The following is an 18244-nucleotide window of genomic DNA, read 5'->3' as shown; positions in this document are numbered from 1 at the left end:
AAAAGCCAGATGACAGCAAAGACAGAATTCTTCCTGCCCTCTTCCTTTTAGCTTACCCAGCACTGGCAGGCCTAAGTAACACAGCATATTAACAATTTGGATAAGAAGGGACTGTAGCAGGGAGAAAAACAGGGATCTTTATAGAAACTATTGAATATTTACATTAAAAACGTGCTAGACTTATCCCACAAAGGTATATTTCAGTCGTACTAAAAGAGAGGTTTTAGGTTTAAACATACATGAAAAGCAAAAATTACAATTTAAAATAGGTGATTCATTAGCCTTCTTCAGCTTCTCAGTGTCAAAGGAATATTTTAGAAGAGACTATCTATAAGTAACGTAATCCATTGATTTGCTGCTATACCAGAATGATTCTGCTATTCTCTTTAACTTCATAATCTAAAAAATAAATAGGCAAGTGTAGCTGTGGTCCTGATTCTTCCTGCAGCTTGAAGAGGGGCCTATAAAATATGTCCCACCTTCTTTCATGCAAGATGCATCCTTCTGTTAAGGACCTTAACCCTCTATGTACTTTACCATGTTGCACCATGCAATGATTCTGCCCACTTTCACCATTTGACTGTTGGTAAAAAAGTATATTTTACTCTTTTCCACGAAGTTTGAATCCTGTTTTATCTCTGATTATAATTAACACTTGTTTCTGCAAGATTAGCAAAATGATGACAATTGACGAATTCTGTAATGGGCACATGGATGTGTATTGCATTATTCTACTTTGTGTTTGAAAATTCTCATAATAAAAAGTTAAAAATAACTTGTTTCTATTTAGACCTCTCTGTCCAGATGATAATCGAAGAATATATCCTTCAAATGGATTTAACTGCAGGAGACAGAGCAGATTCACACCATATTCTTCACAGGGACTTCCATCTTCATGCGTATTCCTAAAAGGTGGTTCGGTTGACTAATGTAAGGTAAAAATCCAAGAGGTACAGAATAGCACAGAAAGTCATATTTTTAAGCTACTGATTATAAATATGTATGCCTGTATACTGATGAGCTTTAGAGAGAGCGTTATGATTTACCATCAGAGAAAAGTTCAATTGGTATTGAGTCGTTCACTTTACAAACAGCCCACCATTTACCTATCTTTGCCCCTTTTTCATTGTTACTTGGCCAAAAATCATTTCATAATAGAAAATTTAAGTTGTATGTCAAAAGGCAACTTGTGTTATTACAAAATGAGCCATCTACATTTTTTAACATATTTAAGAGTATTTATAAATATAAGGAAACTAACAGTGTGGAGCATATATAATTGTTGCTTTTTCAAAATCAGAAATCTAATTTATTGAGGCTGTACTTTTAGTTACATATGCTAATGAATTGCATTTCTGGTTGTAAACTTTGTAAAAAATAATTTCCTTATGATTCATTTTTTTTCATTTTACAAATAATTCTTGTGTGCATATGGCAAGAGATTGTAGCTTCTACCCAGCTGGCTAGACTACAAAATCACAGTATTTAAAACCCATCAGAACTCTTTCATCCTTGGTAGAGTGACAGCAAAGGAAAAAGCTATCAGAGACAAAAATAATAAGAAACCAGCAGAAATTTTAAAGAACCTTTAAAGGTTGCATGTAGGCGTGCATTATGGATCGCCTTCCAGCTCTTTCCCACAGGGTTCTACCAAGAGCACAGAGGCAGTAACTGAAGGCTAGGGGCAGGGTGAAGAGCTGGGAGAAATCCCTCTGAGGCACACCAGTTCTTCACTTGAGTGCCAGGCAGTGGCTCCCCAAAGGCAGAGCGCAGCACAAACAGAAAACTCCTGAGGCACAGAAAACTGACAAAGGAAGAAACACTTGGGGGTTGTTGTGTAGCAGAGGGAGTAAGCTTTGTAAGTGGCAGTCGAGCTGGCCCACTGTGGAACAGGCTGCCAAATGAAGCATGGCAGTCAGGCAGTAGATGGCCACTTATCTGAGAGCCATTAGAAGGAACTCCATGGAATGGGAAAGTAATCTAGATCTTTGATACCCAAAGTTTGGTCCCCATACAGTTGTAGTGGCATTACCTGGCAGCTTGTTAGAAATGTAGAACACCTCAGCCTCACCCCAGACCTACTGAATCATTTTTTATTAATTAAAATTAAGTAATTTTTACTTCAACAAGACCCCTGGGTAAGTCATATACACATTAAATTTTGATAAACATTACCTTTTAAGGTACATTCTAATCCTTAAAATTCTACTTTAATAATATGTACAATCAATTCCCATGTAGTGAGCTCTATTGAAACTAAATGCATGGTCCAGAAGGGAAAGTTCAATGTGGGTAAAATCAAAGAGGGCTTCACTGGGGAGTCAGGAGTTGAGCTGGTCCTTACAAGCTGGAGGAAGAGGATGGTCATGTCAAGAGATAACATAAATAAGGATACTGATGCAGAAACAGTGGTATGGACCAGCCCATCTGGCAATGGAAAGAGCGATTAACTAGGACTGTTACCTTAGTTCCTGCTAAAATACCCCTGAGCCCAACTTTTCAAAAAGAGATAGGTCACATATCTTGTCCCCAAGAAGCTTAACCCAAATACTGAATAGAATGGTCTGAATGCTCTAATGGAGGCCCAGGTAAAGGGCTGTGATAGCACGGGGAAGAAGCAGTTTATTCTGACTTAGAGATTTGGAGAAGACTTCACTGAAGAAGGGTCATTTGAGCTGAGCCTTAAACGCAGAGTGGGGCAAAGGTGCTCCAAGTTGAGCAAATAACCTGAACAGCTCTGGGTAAAGAATCAGTCTACCTTGGCTAGAGTGTAAGGAACATCAGAGGGTAAAGTGGGATGTAAGCCTGGGAGAGCTTATGGGCATGGATCAAAGGGCCTGAATGTCTGTTGGAGAGTATGACCTTATTTCATAGGCAATAGAAAGTCACCAACAGTTTTAGTTGAGGAGCAATGTGATTAAGCCCACTTTTTATAAAGATTAATCTGGAAGTAATAGTTTGGAGACAAGCTTACTGTTCCTGATATCAGGTCTCTACTGGGGTGATAACAAGAAGATTGTAAAGGGGAATCAAAATGAAAAATGCTGCAAAGGCAGAATGGGCAGGTCTTGGCCAGGACAGGCCCCTGTCACTTCAACATTGATAAAGTTGATTCTGATCTTGGTTACTAGAGGCAGTGGTGGCATTAATCATGATAAAATGCAGGAGGAGGAGCAGGTTTAGGAGGAAGGGTAGAGTTCAGTTTAAGTCATCCTAAATACATACTGTTCCCTATCTGGCTCACATGACTTTCCTCCCCTCTCTTCTTAGAACTTCATTATAAGAAATGATGTTGTTTCTTAGGTGACTGTATCTCACTTCTCATTGACTAATCCATGTTCTCTGCTATTCATCATGCAAAAGGGATATAAAGATAAAAAGTCAACTCAGATGCTGATGACAGTGGTGCCATCATTATATCATCGATTTAAATTTAGAAATTAAATTACTTAAACTAGAGAAATGCAAAAAGTACAACAATGCTTTTACCACATGCACAGTCCTTAAATGCCACTTTTGAAAGAGAAGGCTTTTGGAGACATTCCTTTCCCTTTTATTAAAAAATCCATTATACCTGTGATAAAACCAATTATGTTCAGTTGTATTAGGTTCTTGTGCAAATAAAAACTTGGGTAGTTAACTATACACTGTCCTAAACATATAAGGAAAATAAATAGATGGTCTCTTAGGAAATCTATCATTTTAGAATGTGAGACTAATTTAGGAGCTGCCAGAGCACCCTGATTAAGGCTGTGAAAAAAAGTTGTAATTGATGATGTCACAGAAGAAATGACATTTTTTAAGAAGAACATTCTTTGGCAAGATAAGTAGATTTTAATTTGAAGAAAACGTACTTTATGTTTCAGTTAATGAGACGCTGTGGTAGATTGAATCGTTGTGCCCAATGTTTCACGAATTTTCTGTGTTAGAATTAGTTATTCATGTCCTTTGCCACATGACTCTGCCATTCCTCCCAGTGTTTCTCCAGCTCCCTAATGTTGGGCTTAGTCATATGACTTATTTTGGTCAGTAGAATGTGGATGGAAGTGACAGGGGCCTGTCCTGGCCAAGGCCTGAAGAGGCATCCTGTATTTTCTCTCCCTTTCTTGTGCCCCTACCACTCATCATGGGAACATGGCTCAGGAAGCCACCAGACAAGGAGAGTGGGAGATATATGGAGCAGGCCTGAACCAGACCTACCACCGCAAGTAGATATACTAGCTGACTTGCAGACCCATGAACATGAAAAATCAATGTTTATTGTGGTAAGCCACTGAAATTTTGAGGTTGTTATAAGAAATTTTAAAAAATTATAAAACTAGCACAAACTGAAAGAAATACCTGGCTAGCATAGGCTAACTATGAGCAACTTGTTCTAACAAGATAGCAACTATTAGACTCTGAATCAGAGAGGAATGAGACCAATTTCAGTGAAATTCAGCTCATCTTTCAAACTGACAATAAATGAGAATATGTTTTAATAGTAACGTTACTATTATATGGTAAACTTTGCTCTGTGAGCTATTAAGAGACTAATCTTTATTTTAATATTCAAGTTTACATTTTGACCATAGAATATAAGCATCCAATTATCTTGTATTATCTTTGAATCCAGATTAAATTTCCCAAAGGTCTTTCATCAGGCATCTTGGCCCGAATAATAGGCATCTGTGTCTTCACAAAAAAGGCAACAAAACCTGAGGAGTAATGTGAAATTCTGAGCTGGGATGTTAAAAGCTTGTTAAGAATAATGTTAAACTTCATATATAATAAATAATAGCAAGAATGTTATAGCATCTATAGCTGTTTAAAGAAAATTCCCCCCCTCAAGAGAAAGACAAAGTGTTATTGCCTGTGTCTTTTTAGCTGTGAATGTACTTTTAGACGTGTGCTATTCAATATGGTAGCCACTAGCCACACGTGGCTATTGAGTACTTGAAATGGAGTCCTGGTTAGGATGTGCTGTAAGTGTAATATACACAACAGATTTCAAAGACTTAATATTAAAAAATATATCATTAGTAACATATATTAATTACATCTTGAAATGGGTTCTAGGTACCTTCACCATAAGCATCTTTGCCATTGACATCTCTGCCACAAGCACTTCTGCAACAAACATTTTCGTCGAATAACTAATTGGCTGTAAGGCAAATTCCCTGTGAAAGATAAAATAACTGGTTGACAGTTTTTGGTTTGACAGTTTGGTTTCAACTGGTTGAAATATGTTAGCATTTCTTCCAGTTGGCGACATTATTGATGGCTTTATCGAGCTGGCATATGACAGTGATTTGCCCCAAAAGTTGGTTTCTTATTTTGAAACACACTACAGTGGAGGAGAAAGAGACCAAGGTCCTGGAAGGTGCAGAGGTGAACCCACATTTCCCACACAACTTTGGAACCATCTGTCAATGGACACGTGACAATATGCCAAGAACAAACAACAACCGTGTAGAAGCTTTCAAAACACAACACAAAGCTCAGTTACAAAGATGCCTCTAAGTATTTGGAAACTTACATCGCTCTTTACGAAGGAAGAAATTTTAGCAAAAAAGAAAAAGTACAATGCAGAACGAGGAGACAAATCAATGAGCAAAAAAAAAAAGTATAAAATGCTATGAATGAAAGACTTGGAAGACAAGTGCTTAGATACAACCCACAAAATAAAATCAGTTATGTGCACAGTATTGCCATGAATCAACACACACTTTAAATGTACTCAAATATTTTATATTTCACAATAAGTCTTGAATTTTGTTATTCGTTTCATTATGTCCTTTTAATTATCCCTCTTTGATTTTCCATTATTTTATCTTTTATGGCAAAATTGCTTTAGAGCCAATTATTTGCAGTGAAATGTTTGTGGCAAAAATGTCTATGGCAAAGATGCTTAAAGCAAAAGTACCTAGAACCGGCAGCAAAACTTGCAGATGTGGTTCCTTGCACATTTTGTTGTGTAAATACCATGACAACAAAAAAGGCATGCCACTCTTCACTAATGCAACTCTTTCACTAAATTAAACCCTGGGACAGTAAGATATGGCATGGCTTTAAAACTCAGTGAGCATCTTTGTGGTGCAACCGGTTAGCATGCTTGGCTAAATGGAAATGGTTGATGGTTCAAGCCTACCACAGGATGGTCTTATCCCCAGCCAATAATTTCTTAGTGATGAAAATATTCTGGAATTAGATATTGGTGACAGTTGCACAACATTGTGAATGTACTAAATGCCACTAAATTGTATATGTCATAATGGTGAATTTTAGGTTATATGCGTTTTACTGCAATAAAAACAAAACCCCAATAGATGTGTTGGAGGATGCACTTTCCTGACCTTGTGTTGTAACTGTATTTTTCTTCCAGACATGTGTACACCTACCAGATAATATGCCCTGATATTTGAATGCCTATGTATATGTACAGCAGCTTTTTAAATAATCTCTGGTCTGGGTGTCCCACTCTGGCATTTTGGCATCACCCAGGAATATGTGACTTACCCACATCCCTCTTTTGTCTTGGATTAACTATTGGATTAACTGCACATCCCATAAATTCCTTTGTAGGACTCTTTCGCCCTAGCACATACTTGCCTAGACTAGAAAATTCTCCCATGCAAAGGGCAGGCTGGGCATGGGATATGTGTCTGTCTTCTCCAAAGGCATTGGATGGCTTTCTTAATAAATGGGAAACAGGAGAGAGAAAGGGTCTGTAAGACCACAACTGAATCAGTTCCCAAGATTCTTCTTTTAGCCAGGGCAACTTCCCAGCACAGGACTCAGGACTCTCAGTTCTTCTGGATAAAGTCAATATTGTTCTTTTATAAAGCAACTATCATGAAAGGAGGCAGGTCTTCAAGAGCTACACAAGCACAGAGTACAAAAGAGAAAGGGGGGGAGTTTGGAGAGACTCACAAAAGAGACAATGTCTGCCAGGAAGTTCTTGAGGCAGTGGGTGGTAAATACCTCCCATGGAAAGGCTTCAGCAAAAGCCAAGGAAGCTTCATGCTGGTCAACACTGGCCTTGTACACCACTGTGGAGGAAAGTGCTCCCTGGGCAAGTTTTCTTCTCACTCCAGCCAGCAGATTTCAGCTGTTCCTGCTATACCATGTCTTTCCAGAAATACGAAGGCTTGTGAAAGATAAATATGCCTATTACGACCACTATGACCAGGATCAGGGAGAAGAGGACCATGAGGAAGACATATGTGGAGTGGGAGAGAGGTGTGGACAATGGCTCTTCAGATGGGATCATGTTGGTCAGGTTCAGCATGTAGCCCAAAGTCCACCCGACGCTGGTGCTCCGGACCTGCAAACAGTGGGGAAAGTCTGTTGTTTCTGGTCCGAGGATTAAATGAGCTTTCATGCAACCCTATCCATAACACTGAGCAACCAGGAAGTGAGAGCACCATGTTCAGTTCTCTAAATGGATTACTTTTATATTCTGAATTGGGAAGGCGGCTGTGGGGAAAATGGAGCAGGAGCAAGTGATTAAGAAGGAGAGTGTGGGGCCTCACTACTAAATTCCCCCAATTCAGAAGAGTGTGGGGCCTCACTACTAAATTCCCCAAATTCAGAGAGGAATCTGGGGAATGACCGCTCAGTTCTCCTGCCTAGAAGAACTTAATTTAAATTAGGCCTTTGGAAATTTGCATTCTTCTTTTGCTGTTTGTGTGAATGTGGGTGGCTGGGGTGGGGAAGGGGGGGTGGATGACGGGAAGCGGGCAAAGGGTGAGAGAATAATGACTGTCCCTGGCCTTGTGTATCAATGTCAGGCCCAGGAATCTCATCCATATGAAACCAGGACTTCTTTTATGATTCAACTAAGGAAAAATTGGGGAATAATCCCAGCAAGTCAGTCTTACTTGACGAAAGATGAAAGACTGCATATGCATGAGAAAGGATTATTCTTAAATAAAAAAACATTTTCCAACCCTGCCATCTTCCTAGGAATATTTTCAAGTCACCTCAAAATGTATTGAAATACAGGTAGTCTATGAATAACAAAGAATTGTGGAAATGTTTCTATTACATGAGTTGTATGTGGTCATGGTAGGAAAATCATGAAGTACAGATAATACTAAAAAAGAAAATAAAAACCACCTCAACTTCATCATTCAGAAGTTGCTGCTATTATCATTTTGTGACATATCCTACCAGTCCTCTCTGTGCATGTTTTTCACATAAAAAATGGAATTAAATTGTATGTAGAATTATTCACTTAACAATTCCTTGTAAACATCATCCCATGTCTCTTAAGGGATTTCTGCAACATCATCACTGACATGAACTGCCTTATATGTTCATTTTTACTCACTTTGTTCAATTATTTATAAATCCTAGAAATGGAGCAACTGGACAAAATGATGTACATGTTTTAAGGCTCCTAGCTCATGTTGCCAAAACAGTCTTCCCAATGGTTATGCCAGTTTACATTCCAACCAATACCATGTGGAATGCTCCTCTCCCCTAAACCTTTACCAGTACTGGGAATTAATAATTTGTAAAAAGGCCCATGTCCCTTTATGGGGAATGGAACCATATCTGACTGCCTGTGTCAAGGAAGCCTCCAGAGTTAGAGGAGTTATCACTTAAGGTTTAGAAATAATGGATCATAGATTGGAATTCAAAGAATATAAATCACTAGGTAAATTTGACATAGACATATCTCTCAAACGGACAAACTGTGATGGAATGGAAGGAAGACTGGGATGTTAAAACAAGGAAAAGATTTTAATTAGCAAAGTCAATATTGATAAGAGTGTGATGAAACTAGTATCTTTAAGGCTACTACAGCCCTCTGCTGCCTCAATGCTTTGTTTTGCTTGAAGTCACCATATTTAATAAAGGGGTAAATTGTTTTTGCCATTAGTGGATATGGGTTTAAAAGGTAGAGAAACACTGCTCTTGATATTTTTCATCAAGCATGAGTGTGCCCGTGAGTCTCGCTGCCGATGTAAATGTTGCTCTATGCCTGGAGGTAATGCTATGGTAATGCAAAGCTATGGGCTTGCGTCTTTAAGGCTCACGCTAAGCCTGGCTTCTAAGCAAAGGCCCCCATTCACAGCCACTCATCTCATTCTTCACAGCGAGCTTTCAGATTGGTGAGTCTTGAAGCTACAACCAACAAGGCCTTAACCCCTTGTGACAAACCATGATCATCCCTCTGGATTCACGAAGGGGCCTTTAGGATGGATGCTGAAGTCAGCACGCAGAATCACTGTGGCTGTTGAAACACTGTTACATTACTTTACTATCTCATTTTTTGTTTTATAAGGGGTTAGTCACTGTTCTGTGAGCAGAAAGGCGAGGCTGAGAATGCAAGTAGCCCTCCTTAGACAGGATATCCACAACTGGCTGGTCAACATTATCAGGAGATGCCATCTTGGGTTAGAGGTGAAGTGGTAGGACAGGACATCAGGCCAAAATTAAATCAGGTTGACTCCTACCTCTTTTAAGCCCAAAGCTGCTTCAGTCACTACCACCCAACCTCCCCACAACCTAACAAACCTTGCCCATGAAGTGAATATCCTTCCAGGACTCAGCTGTAAAATGATAGCCATTCAGAAGAAGAGCGAGGATGTAGGTGCCAGAAAAGCAGTATTCACTCAGGTACTTCTCCTTCACTTCACCAAAGTACATCTGCAGCTGGAAGTGAAGTGAAGAAAACATCATACTTGGACAACAACAGGCACTTCTCCATAGCCCTCATGTTCGCTATTAGAGCTGATCAAGAGAGGAAAAAGCCCCAGCTCACATGGGCCTGAGAGTTGGCCCCTGCAGAGAGCTTTGGGAGTGGTGCTGCACTCCTTCAGTGAGTGCAGGGGTTCACAGTTTAGGGTCTGTTAAGCAATCGTTTCCTCCACAGGGTTCTATGAGACATTGATAAGTGTTCTAGGAAAAAAGTAGTTTCTGTGGTCTGAGAGGTTCAACAACACTGAATTTTACTATAGTTTGCCATCCCTTGTGAAACTTGAGTTTCACAATCACATTAGCATATTAAAAACTGTGAAAAATCTTGCATGAAAGAAATCTATTAATCTTTGTTTAACCAGAGTTTTCTGTATGCTCTTGACCAAAGTCTTTGGTTTAGAGCCTCTATAAGTATCTTGAAGAAACAGTTTCATAACAAGCCTTGCCCCTCAGTTAGGTCTCTGGACTAGCAGCAGCAGCATCCCCTGAGAACTTGTTAATCCTCACCCCTGATCTGCCAGTGCAGAATATGCTGTTTAATATGACCCCCATATGATCACATACATAGTAACATTTGACAAACACTGCTCTGGAACCCAGTTTAGGAAGCATTTTGTTCAAGAACCCGAGATGCTCGTCTTTCTCCACAGATCACCACTAGCTGCAAAAAGCCTCCCCTGTTTTGTAAAGTGCTTAGGCATATTTGAGCTGCTCTTTCCAAAAGCCCTGAATACCCTTCCTTCATGTTCTAACTCAGACAAAATACTTAGAGAAAATTTCAGGTGTCCAGGCTCTTGCACAACCTTCCTTCCTCTGTTGTCAGTGCCCACAAGAACAGCCTTCATTTTTAATTAATTGCATATCTTCAGAATGAAAGCACTGGTCACTTTTGCAATCTCTCTTAAAATCACTCATTTTAAGTCACTTTTGTCAACTTAAAACAGCTGCTGTTTTGAGCCACTCCTAGGTGATCTGTTTTTCTAAATCAGAGTAGACTCCATATCCTTCTCTCACGTCCCTGGAAACTTTCATCAGGTAGCACTGGATCTTGAATGACTCAGTGCCTCAGACAAGAACAATTTTGGGCTTCAGATTTATGAATAAGTAGGAGATACCTTGGACCTGTCTGATGACAAAAGGGTCTTACCACAATGGTGTCTGTGGCAGATTCTGTGAACTGCCTGTCTTCCCTGGGAGTTGGGGGAAGGAGTGGGCGACAATGTGCTCAGCTCCAGGAAGTAGCTCATGATGGATCTAGGGCTCTAAGCCAGTCATAAAATCCTGCATCCTGCTTTCCCAGCCAGTCCTGGCCAATGAGATGTAAGAGAAAAGACTCCTAGGAGCTTCTGGGATAGCTTTTGCTTTCCTATAAAAAGGAACAGATGTATCTGGCGCTATCCTTCTTCTGACCTCGAACACGGCTGTGATCCCTGAAGCTACACCTTGCTTCCATGAGGAAACAGGCCTAACAACAACTGAAGAATGGCTGAGATAGTCAAGCTGCCCACTCCATGCCAGCAACTGACTACTTCCGGACTTCGAATTAGGTGAAAACAATAAGACCTTTTTTGTTTAAGCCATTGTATGCCAAGTTATCAAGGAATGCCAGTGAACTTACTCTTAATTGAGTGTACCATCTAGGCTTCTCTAACATGAGTGCTGGATCTTGGTCACATTAGCATGACTTGAAGAGCAGACTCACATCCTCCATGCTGTCAAGGGCAGAGAGCAATGGTAAGAGATGCTGTTTCTAGTCACTTACCTCTTCCCAAGGCCGAGAGCAGAACTTTTCCAACGTGCTAATCATCTTTTTATGAGTTGACTGTTCCTCTGATGTAAGGTTTAAAAACTCCATCACATAGTAAAAAGCTGAAAATGCCTACAAGAGAAAAATGCTGAGTTTGGTGCAATGTCCAACACAGAGGGACACTGATTCACTCTCCAGAAGGCCTAATGAAAGTGCCTGGAAATCTCTGATGAGTAAATTATGGATCAGGTGATATTCCATCCCCAACAGCTGCTTCCTTCCTGGAAGGGGGTCACTTTGCTGCTGACATGCATTTCTGAGCCATCTGGTAGCTAATTTTCTCGATAATTTTAATGGGAGAGTCAGGGAGAAAGAAAGATGGGGAAAAAAGAAGATAAGAGGAAAAGTTACAAAACTCCCACCTTTTTTTTTTTTGCGGTACGCGGGCCTCTCACTGTTGTGGCCTCTCCTTTGTAGGCATATGTTCTGTAATTTGCAACCAAAAACCATTGTAACAAATATATCATCATGTCACAAACTTACCCCAAAATTCCCTTGGAGGGGTGGCAAGAAAATCCCATTGAAGGAACAGCTGGAGTAAGGGCAGTAACTGGTGTTAAAGAGTTGAAGGATGCTTTGCCGGCATTGTTGATAGTTTCCAGTGCCACGGATTTCAACTTCAGGGAATGGAAGAAATGGAAAAGTTGCCTCAAATCTCCTGGTGCAGGGAGCCTCATAAAGGTCACTCATGTTCATTTTCCTCCGGTATCCAGAGTGAAAGCATGGGTCACGGATGGTTCCATTTGTAGCCTGAATAGAAAAATCACTTGAAGGCATCATGTGCAAATGCTTGAGTACAAAAGCACCAGTCTGACTTCAACAATGTGTAGCAATTGAGAAACAGCCAGGCACTCAGCACTGGCATCAATATGCCCCTGCGCTGCCTTTTTTACCCTTGGGTAACAGTCATATTTGTATAACAGGCACCAGAAGTGGCATCAGATGTAAATGAACTTTTGCTATTCACAGAAAGCTAGTATCGTTGAAGCTGGGCCCAGAAATTCCATTAGTTTGGAATGGCCCCTAGCGCTTAGTACTAATCGCATAGGTCAGAAGCAGATCCACAAGGAAAACTCTCAAGGTTCTCAAAATTCCGAGTCTAGGGTAGTTCTCTGGGGGTCTGCCTATATCCCTGGCCCTACCTCCAAGCCGAAAAGCAAAAGCTTCAAGAGCTGGAAGTGCCTCAGATCACTTAAGGCAGGAGTATCAAGATGATTTTCAACCCACAACCCAGTATGTTCACGAGAAGTAAAGGGGCTGCTGTGGATGAGAGGCTTAGTGGAAACTTAGGGCTCACTAGGCGTCTCTCAGCAGCCCCTCCTCCCATGGCAGTCATCTTATTGATAGTGTTTCTGAGAACCAGAGAGCGAGCTTTGGAGGAAAGCAGAGAACTGGTTGTCCTTTCAGTAGAGACAGGGAACAGCTGGATTTGACATCCTTGCTCTGTGTTTGTCAGGATGTGCTGGTACTTGCATGATTTTGAGTATGTTTAACTTTTCTTGCCTTCAAAACGCAAAAAGTGTCTAGGGACAAGATTTGAAGTGTTGATCAATAAACTCTGCATTTTCTCTGAAGTTTTTTTTTCTCCTCCTCTCCAGGTTGTTTCTAATAGCCTTGTTTTCTGCAGTTCGTAGGAAATGGAGATTGAAAAGCGGGAAAGAGCTTAAAAACTGTGTGCACGCGCACACGCACACACACATACACACACTACTGTAGCATGTACTTTTCATTGTCAGCCCCACAGGGGTGAGAAATTATTTCCAAAGAAAGGATTTGAGTCATGTCCTTGGAGACAGTGCAGTAAACAAACACAGGAGGTGGTGTCTGGATGGGACAATTCACAGGGGTTGACCAGATGTAGTTAGATATCCTGCCTGAAAAGGTTTGGAAAGTACAGTAACCAACTTCAGATCAGTTACTGAAATAGAAAGAGAAAACGACGCGGGGGGCTGGTGGCCCAGTTGTGGGGAGGGTGGTCTGGATTCAGTTACACTCGCCTGAAGGTCCTTGGACAGTTTCTGCAAGAGGGCTTGATCCTTCCCATAGCACAAGAAGCTGTGTGTGTATACACCGTAGTTCTTGCCATAGAGGCGAAAGTGCAGAGTGTTGTTAGAAGACTCAGTCGTTTCGTTTCGAGGCACAAAAGTGATTTGTGTAGAGGCTCCCCCAAGGTCTAAAGCTCCATAGGTTTCCTGAGTATCGCCTTCACTTGGTTTCAGGTTAAACCAACTCAATTTCTGAAAGACAGTACCGACACCAGTGGTAGAAGGATCTGGACATCCCCCTTTTCATGCTATTTCTTGGACTCAGGGACTTCCTAAGGCAAAGGAGCAGGAGGATAAGGGTGAAACAAAGCTCACCAGAGGTTCCTGAGTCTGCATCAGATCAACAGCAAGAAAACAGGGGCTTCAAAGACATAGCTCAGACTGCGGCAACATAGGAACAGTTTACAGACACAAGATCTGGGGCCAGAAAGACCCAAGTTCAAATCCCTACTCATTGGCTTATTAGCCATGTGACCTTGGGCAGAATAATTGCCTCCTCTAGGCCTCGATTTGAGGCTCTAAAATGAGAGAACACCTCATATGGTTATTCTGAAGATTAAGTCAAACAGTACATGAAAAGTGCTTTGCATAGCACAAGACACATGGCACTACGCAAATGTTAGCTATTTTTATTTTTAATGATAGATTAAAAAATTTTTTTTTCTGTATCTCTGTATATGGCTTCCTTATTCTCCAATAGTGAGAGTTCTTGTGAGAGAATTATACCTCTGGTGACCCCTGCAAATGTGAGGGTAAATTAATTTGTTCATTTATCCATCATTCATTCTGTCTAGTGATCCAAGTACTGCCTGAGATATCAATGGCATTGACCCACAGGGAGCCACCTCCACGGATGCTGTGAGACAATCACCTGAGTGAATCTGCCCAGCAGATAGTTGATAGTAATCCAGCCATAGGCACCTTCCTCTTGGCCAGTGATGATTCTGGCACCCTGGAAGTCAAAGGGGTAGCTGCTGATGCTCTTTGCCACCGCAGCCAGGATCTTGTCTGCCAACCGTTCATTTTCCATCCTGCACAAAGAGCTGAGGTTACTGGTTTTGTTTGAATAACTATGACTACCCATTGCAGCCAGAGCTTCCAGCCAGTTCCCCTAGGAAGTGAAGCATAAGCTCACTGCAATAAACAGAAGGATGGAGCTGCCCACACATGGCTGTCTGAGAAGCCCTCCTTTGGGGAGGAGCATAACTACTCTTTTGGCCCCTCTTCTCCAAATCCAGATCCTTCCAATCCCTACGTAGGTTGGTCCTCTTAAAATACCATTTTCATTGTTGTTCCCTGGCTCCAAGAAATTATCAGAGTAATTTTAATTGCTGTGGTGGTGGTAGCTGGATATTGTTTGATCACCAAGCCTAGAGCTGATGTGTGCTACATTAGCCATTGCCGGTGGCTTCAAGCTGCTTACGTAGCCTCAAGGCTCTGCTTGAAGTTTTTAATTAGGGCTCTAGCAGACACCAAGTGGAAAACGTCCTGGGACAGATACCCAACCTCAGTTGGTGCCGGAGTGGGGTAAAAAATCTTTCTCATATTCTGCCTTGGTTTTTGGGTCTGAGACCTTGAGATCTAAAGAAGAAATCTTCCAGGGTTGTCACAATGAAGATGGAATACAATTGCTTCCAAGATCTAGGCAATATAATACTGAGAGTCTCTGGGTCAGAAAATGCTGCCTTCCAACTGGCATTAGACCCCAGTAATCTCTCATTTGAATGGCTTCCTTACCCTATCAACTGGCCTCCTTGTCCCTAGTTCTCCTCTCCTCCAATCCACCTCTCTACCACTGGCACCAGTTGTGTAACATCCTTTAATGGCTTCCCATTGTTTCCCAGATAAACTTCAAACTCCCTAGCATGGCCCACAAGGCACTTTGTGATCCGAATCTTGCCTTCACAGAATCCCACTCAGAATCCTGGCTCTACCACTTGCCAGGTATGTGACCTTTGGTGAGTTACTTAACATCTGTACACCACAGCTTCCTTAATCTGATTAATAATAGTTAATAATACCTGTTACTTCATAGAGTTACAGTGATTTAAATTAAAGCACAGTGCTAAGAACATAGTAAGGGCCCAACAAATACAAGCTGCTACCATTACCACTGTCATTATTAGTATTAACTCTATGTACCCTACGTTCTATCTATGCAGAACTATCTATAGTCCTCTGAACATGCCCTGATCTCTCACATATCACTCCTTTGTGCATCTATTAGAACACAAGATCCAGGAAAGCAGAGACTTATGCCTGACACATAACAGGTGCCAAATAAACATAGGTTATGGAACGCATGATGTCTGCTCTGCCTGTAATGCCCTTCCCCCTCCCCCCACAAGTCCTTCATGATTTGGCTCATGTATCCCCTCCTCTGGTGAGTCTTCTTGACCTCCTCCTCCCATTCTTGGCAGGGACAAGTATGCTCCCATAGCAGCTCTGAGCACTCTTCTATCAAAGAATTGGTCGCCCTGTATCAAAACCCTGATCTTGGAAGATGAGTCACCTACTTCCATGTCCTGGGACAGAGCAGGCAGTCAATACAAACTGAATGAATGAATGAACAAACAAATGAACAAATAATGCCCACAGATACTAAGTGGTGACCAGTAAAGATGTGCTAATTGTGATGGTTTGTGTCTCTGGATGTCTGCGAGTCTCCTCTGGCCTTCCTCCTCCCAGATGTGGTGCTAAATCTGTAGCCCCAAATCCCAGAGTATAAAGGCTCAATCTTCCTCTTTTTGTGCCATCACTCCCTTGAATTCCCTGTGGGGAGATGAGTAAGAGGCCTTTTTTTTTTTTTTTTTACCTACTTAAACTCCCATCATTATGCAAGCTAAGAGTTTGGGAATTTTACCCATTTACTGAGATTTTCTTTCCTAGGTGTGGACATTTAGCATGTCTAGAATTGGGGTGTTAGAGAAGTGTGGCGTTCGCCCATAACTCAGAGGCTCTAGCAACTGCCAAACCTATCTCCCTGCAGCTCTCAGTCCCTACAGGCTGCTATACCTGAGCAACCGCATGCCTGCCGTGGCTCCCAAGTAAACAGGTGTCTCTGTGTGCTGGGATGCTGGAATCACTTTCCTGGCTCTTTCCATGCATGCAGTCAGATAAATGTCTATTTCACTTAATTTCTGAGCAAATTCTGAGATTCCAGGACCTAGAGAAAGCAGATGAAAAAAAGTAGAAAGTAGAAGCAGATGAAAATTGTTTTTAAAAGTAAAGGACATATCTTCACATTATTAGAGAAAATACTGATGTTTTCTGAGAAAATGCAAGGAGACAATTTCTTTTTGTGATATCTGTTAAGTTTTTGTACTTAGAGGGTAACTCACTGAATCTAGCCTCAGTAGGATTTATTTTCAGACCTCAAACCGGGTCTGTCTGCTGTTCAGTAATCTTGCCACTGGATGGCGCAATTTTCACATTTAATTGCATGCATAGCCTTCCTAAAACCAGGCTCTCTCAGACTTAAATGGGGATCTTATAGATAACTACTCTATATAGCTGTTTTATGATGCTTCTTCCACAAAGTTGTAATTAACAACACTAATTCCTAGAAGATGGGAAAAGCAAAAGATAACGGAACAAAAATTAAAATATGTACCAGGCACATGGGCTTTTACTGAAAAGACAGGAACAGCTACTAACTAACACTAAAATTTCTGCAGCAATGTTTCTTCCTTTGTTAGAAGAAACAGGCATAGAACCCATGTCTCCTCAGCAGCTTTTCTACTCTGATACCCTGTCTGCCTAGTAAAACTGTCCAGTTTTAGAGCTGTTTTAACTGCTGCTGTGGAGAGGATTAGAGAGCCAAGATGCTTTACGCTTTTTGAAGTTATTTAACAGTTAACAATTTTGGCTCACTTTAAGCTAAACATCTACATTTTCAGTGCTTTATAGTGAGGATTTGCTTTAACATTAAGTAACCAGATATCTGATCCATATCTCGTTCACCAAATTTTAAATAGCCTGTTTACTTAACTGTAATGAGAAAATCAGCCCAAGTTATCAGCTAAGTGTTTTGACTCAAAAAGCCTGGCCTTCCATAACCGGTAGCTTTCAACTCACCTTTCTATTTAAATATTTGATTAGAGAACTCTATTTTTTTTTTTTTTTTTTTTTTTTGCGGTACGCGGGCCTCTCACTGTTGTGGCCTCTCCCGTTGCGGAGCACAGGCTCCGGACGCGCAGGCTCAGCGGCCATGGCTCACAGGCCCAGCCACGGCTCACAGATCCCAACCACTGTGCCACCAGGGAAGCTATCTTTTGAGAAGGGAAAATTACTGCATTTATTAGGCCAAACACGCATGGGGATATGTGTCTCAGGAGACAGCTGCTAGGTTAACACCACAACAACACGTGGAAGAAGAAATGGAAGGCAGTGAATTATTAAATAGAAGTCAATAAAACGAGGGATTTGGGTTTTAAGAAATGTTTGAAGTACTACCTCAGAACTGATGGGGCCAGATTCTGAGGACATCAGGCTACTGGGTAGAACGACTTGCTCTCTTGGAAACGTATCCTATCTACAGCTTTCTTGATAAACTATGAAAATTAGTGGACACCACAGGCCACCAAACTAAAAGTCAATTATATTCTGGGGCCTAGGTTACCTGTCTGACCAAAACTAAACAGTGAGTCCCTGGCTAAAAAGGCCAAGAGAGATGAAGGTCAGAAAGGTGAGGGCACGGGCG

At 41.2% G+C, this 18244-nt stretch overlaps 1 protein-coding gene across 2 annotated transcripts in view; it reads right to left on the bottom strand.

Annotated features, from left to right (window-relative positions):
* Positions 1-4522: 4522 nt before the first annotated feature.
* Positions 4523-18244, bottom strand: part of ENTPD1 (ectonucleoside triphosphate diphosphohydrolase 1) — an 85545-nt gene continuing 71823 nt past the window's right edge. For both annotated transcript variants that reach the window (XM_060125380.1, XM_060125381.1), the window contains exons 4-10: positions 16558-16708; positions 14414-14573; positions 13495-13734; positions 11981-12247; positions 11453-11569; positions 9508-9645; positions 4523-7306 (exon numbers count right to left, since the gene is read on the bottom strand). In XM_060125380.1, the coding sequence (XP_059981363.1) occupies positions 7100-7306; positions 9508-9645; positions 11453-11569; positions 11981-12247; positions 13495-13734; positions 14414-14573; positions 16558-16708 (1280 nt within the window). In that variant the 3' untranslated portion in view covers positions 4523-7099. The remainder of the gene's footprint in view (positions 7307-9507; positions 9646-11452; positions 11570-11980; positions 12248-13494; positions 13735-14413; positions 14574-16557; positions 16709-18244) is intronic.

The sequence above is a fragment of the Lagenorhynchus albirostris genome, chromosome 16 (assembly GCF_949774975.1).
Source record: "Lagenorhynchus albirostris chromosome 16, mLagAlb1.1, whole genome shotgun sequence".
NCBI classification, from domain to species: Eukaryota; Metazoa; Chordata; class Mammalia; order Artiodactyla; family Delphinidae; genus Lagenorhynchus; species Lagenorhynchus albirostris.
The sequence above is the reverse complement of the archived record's forward strand: the minus strand, read 5'-3'. Positions and strand labels throughout refer to the sequence as shown.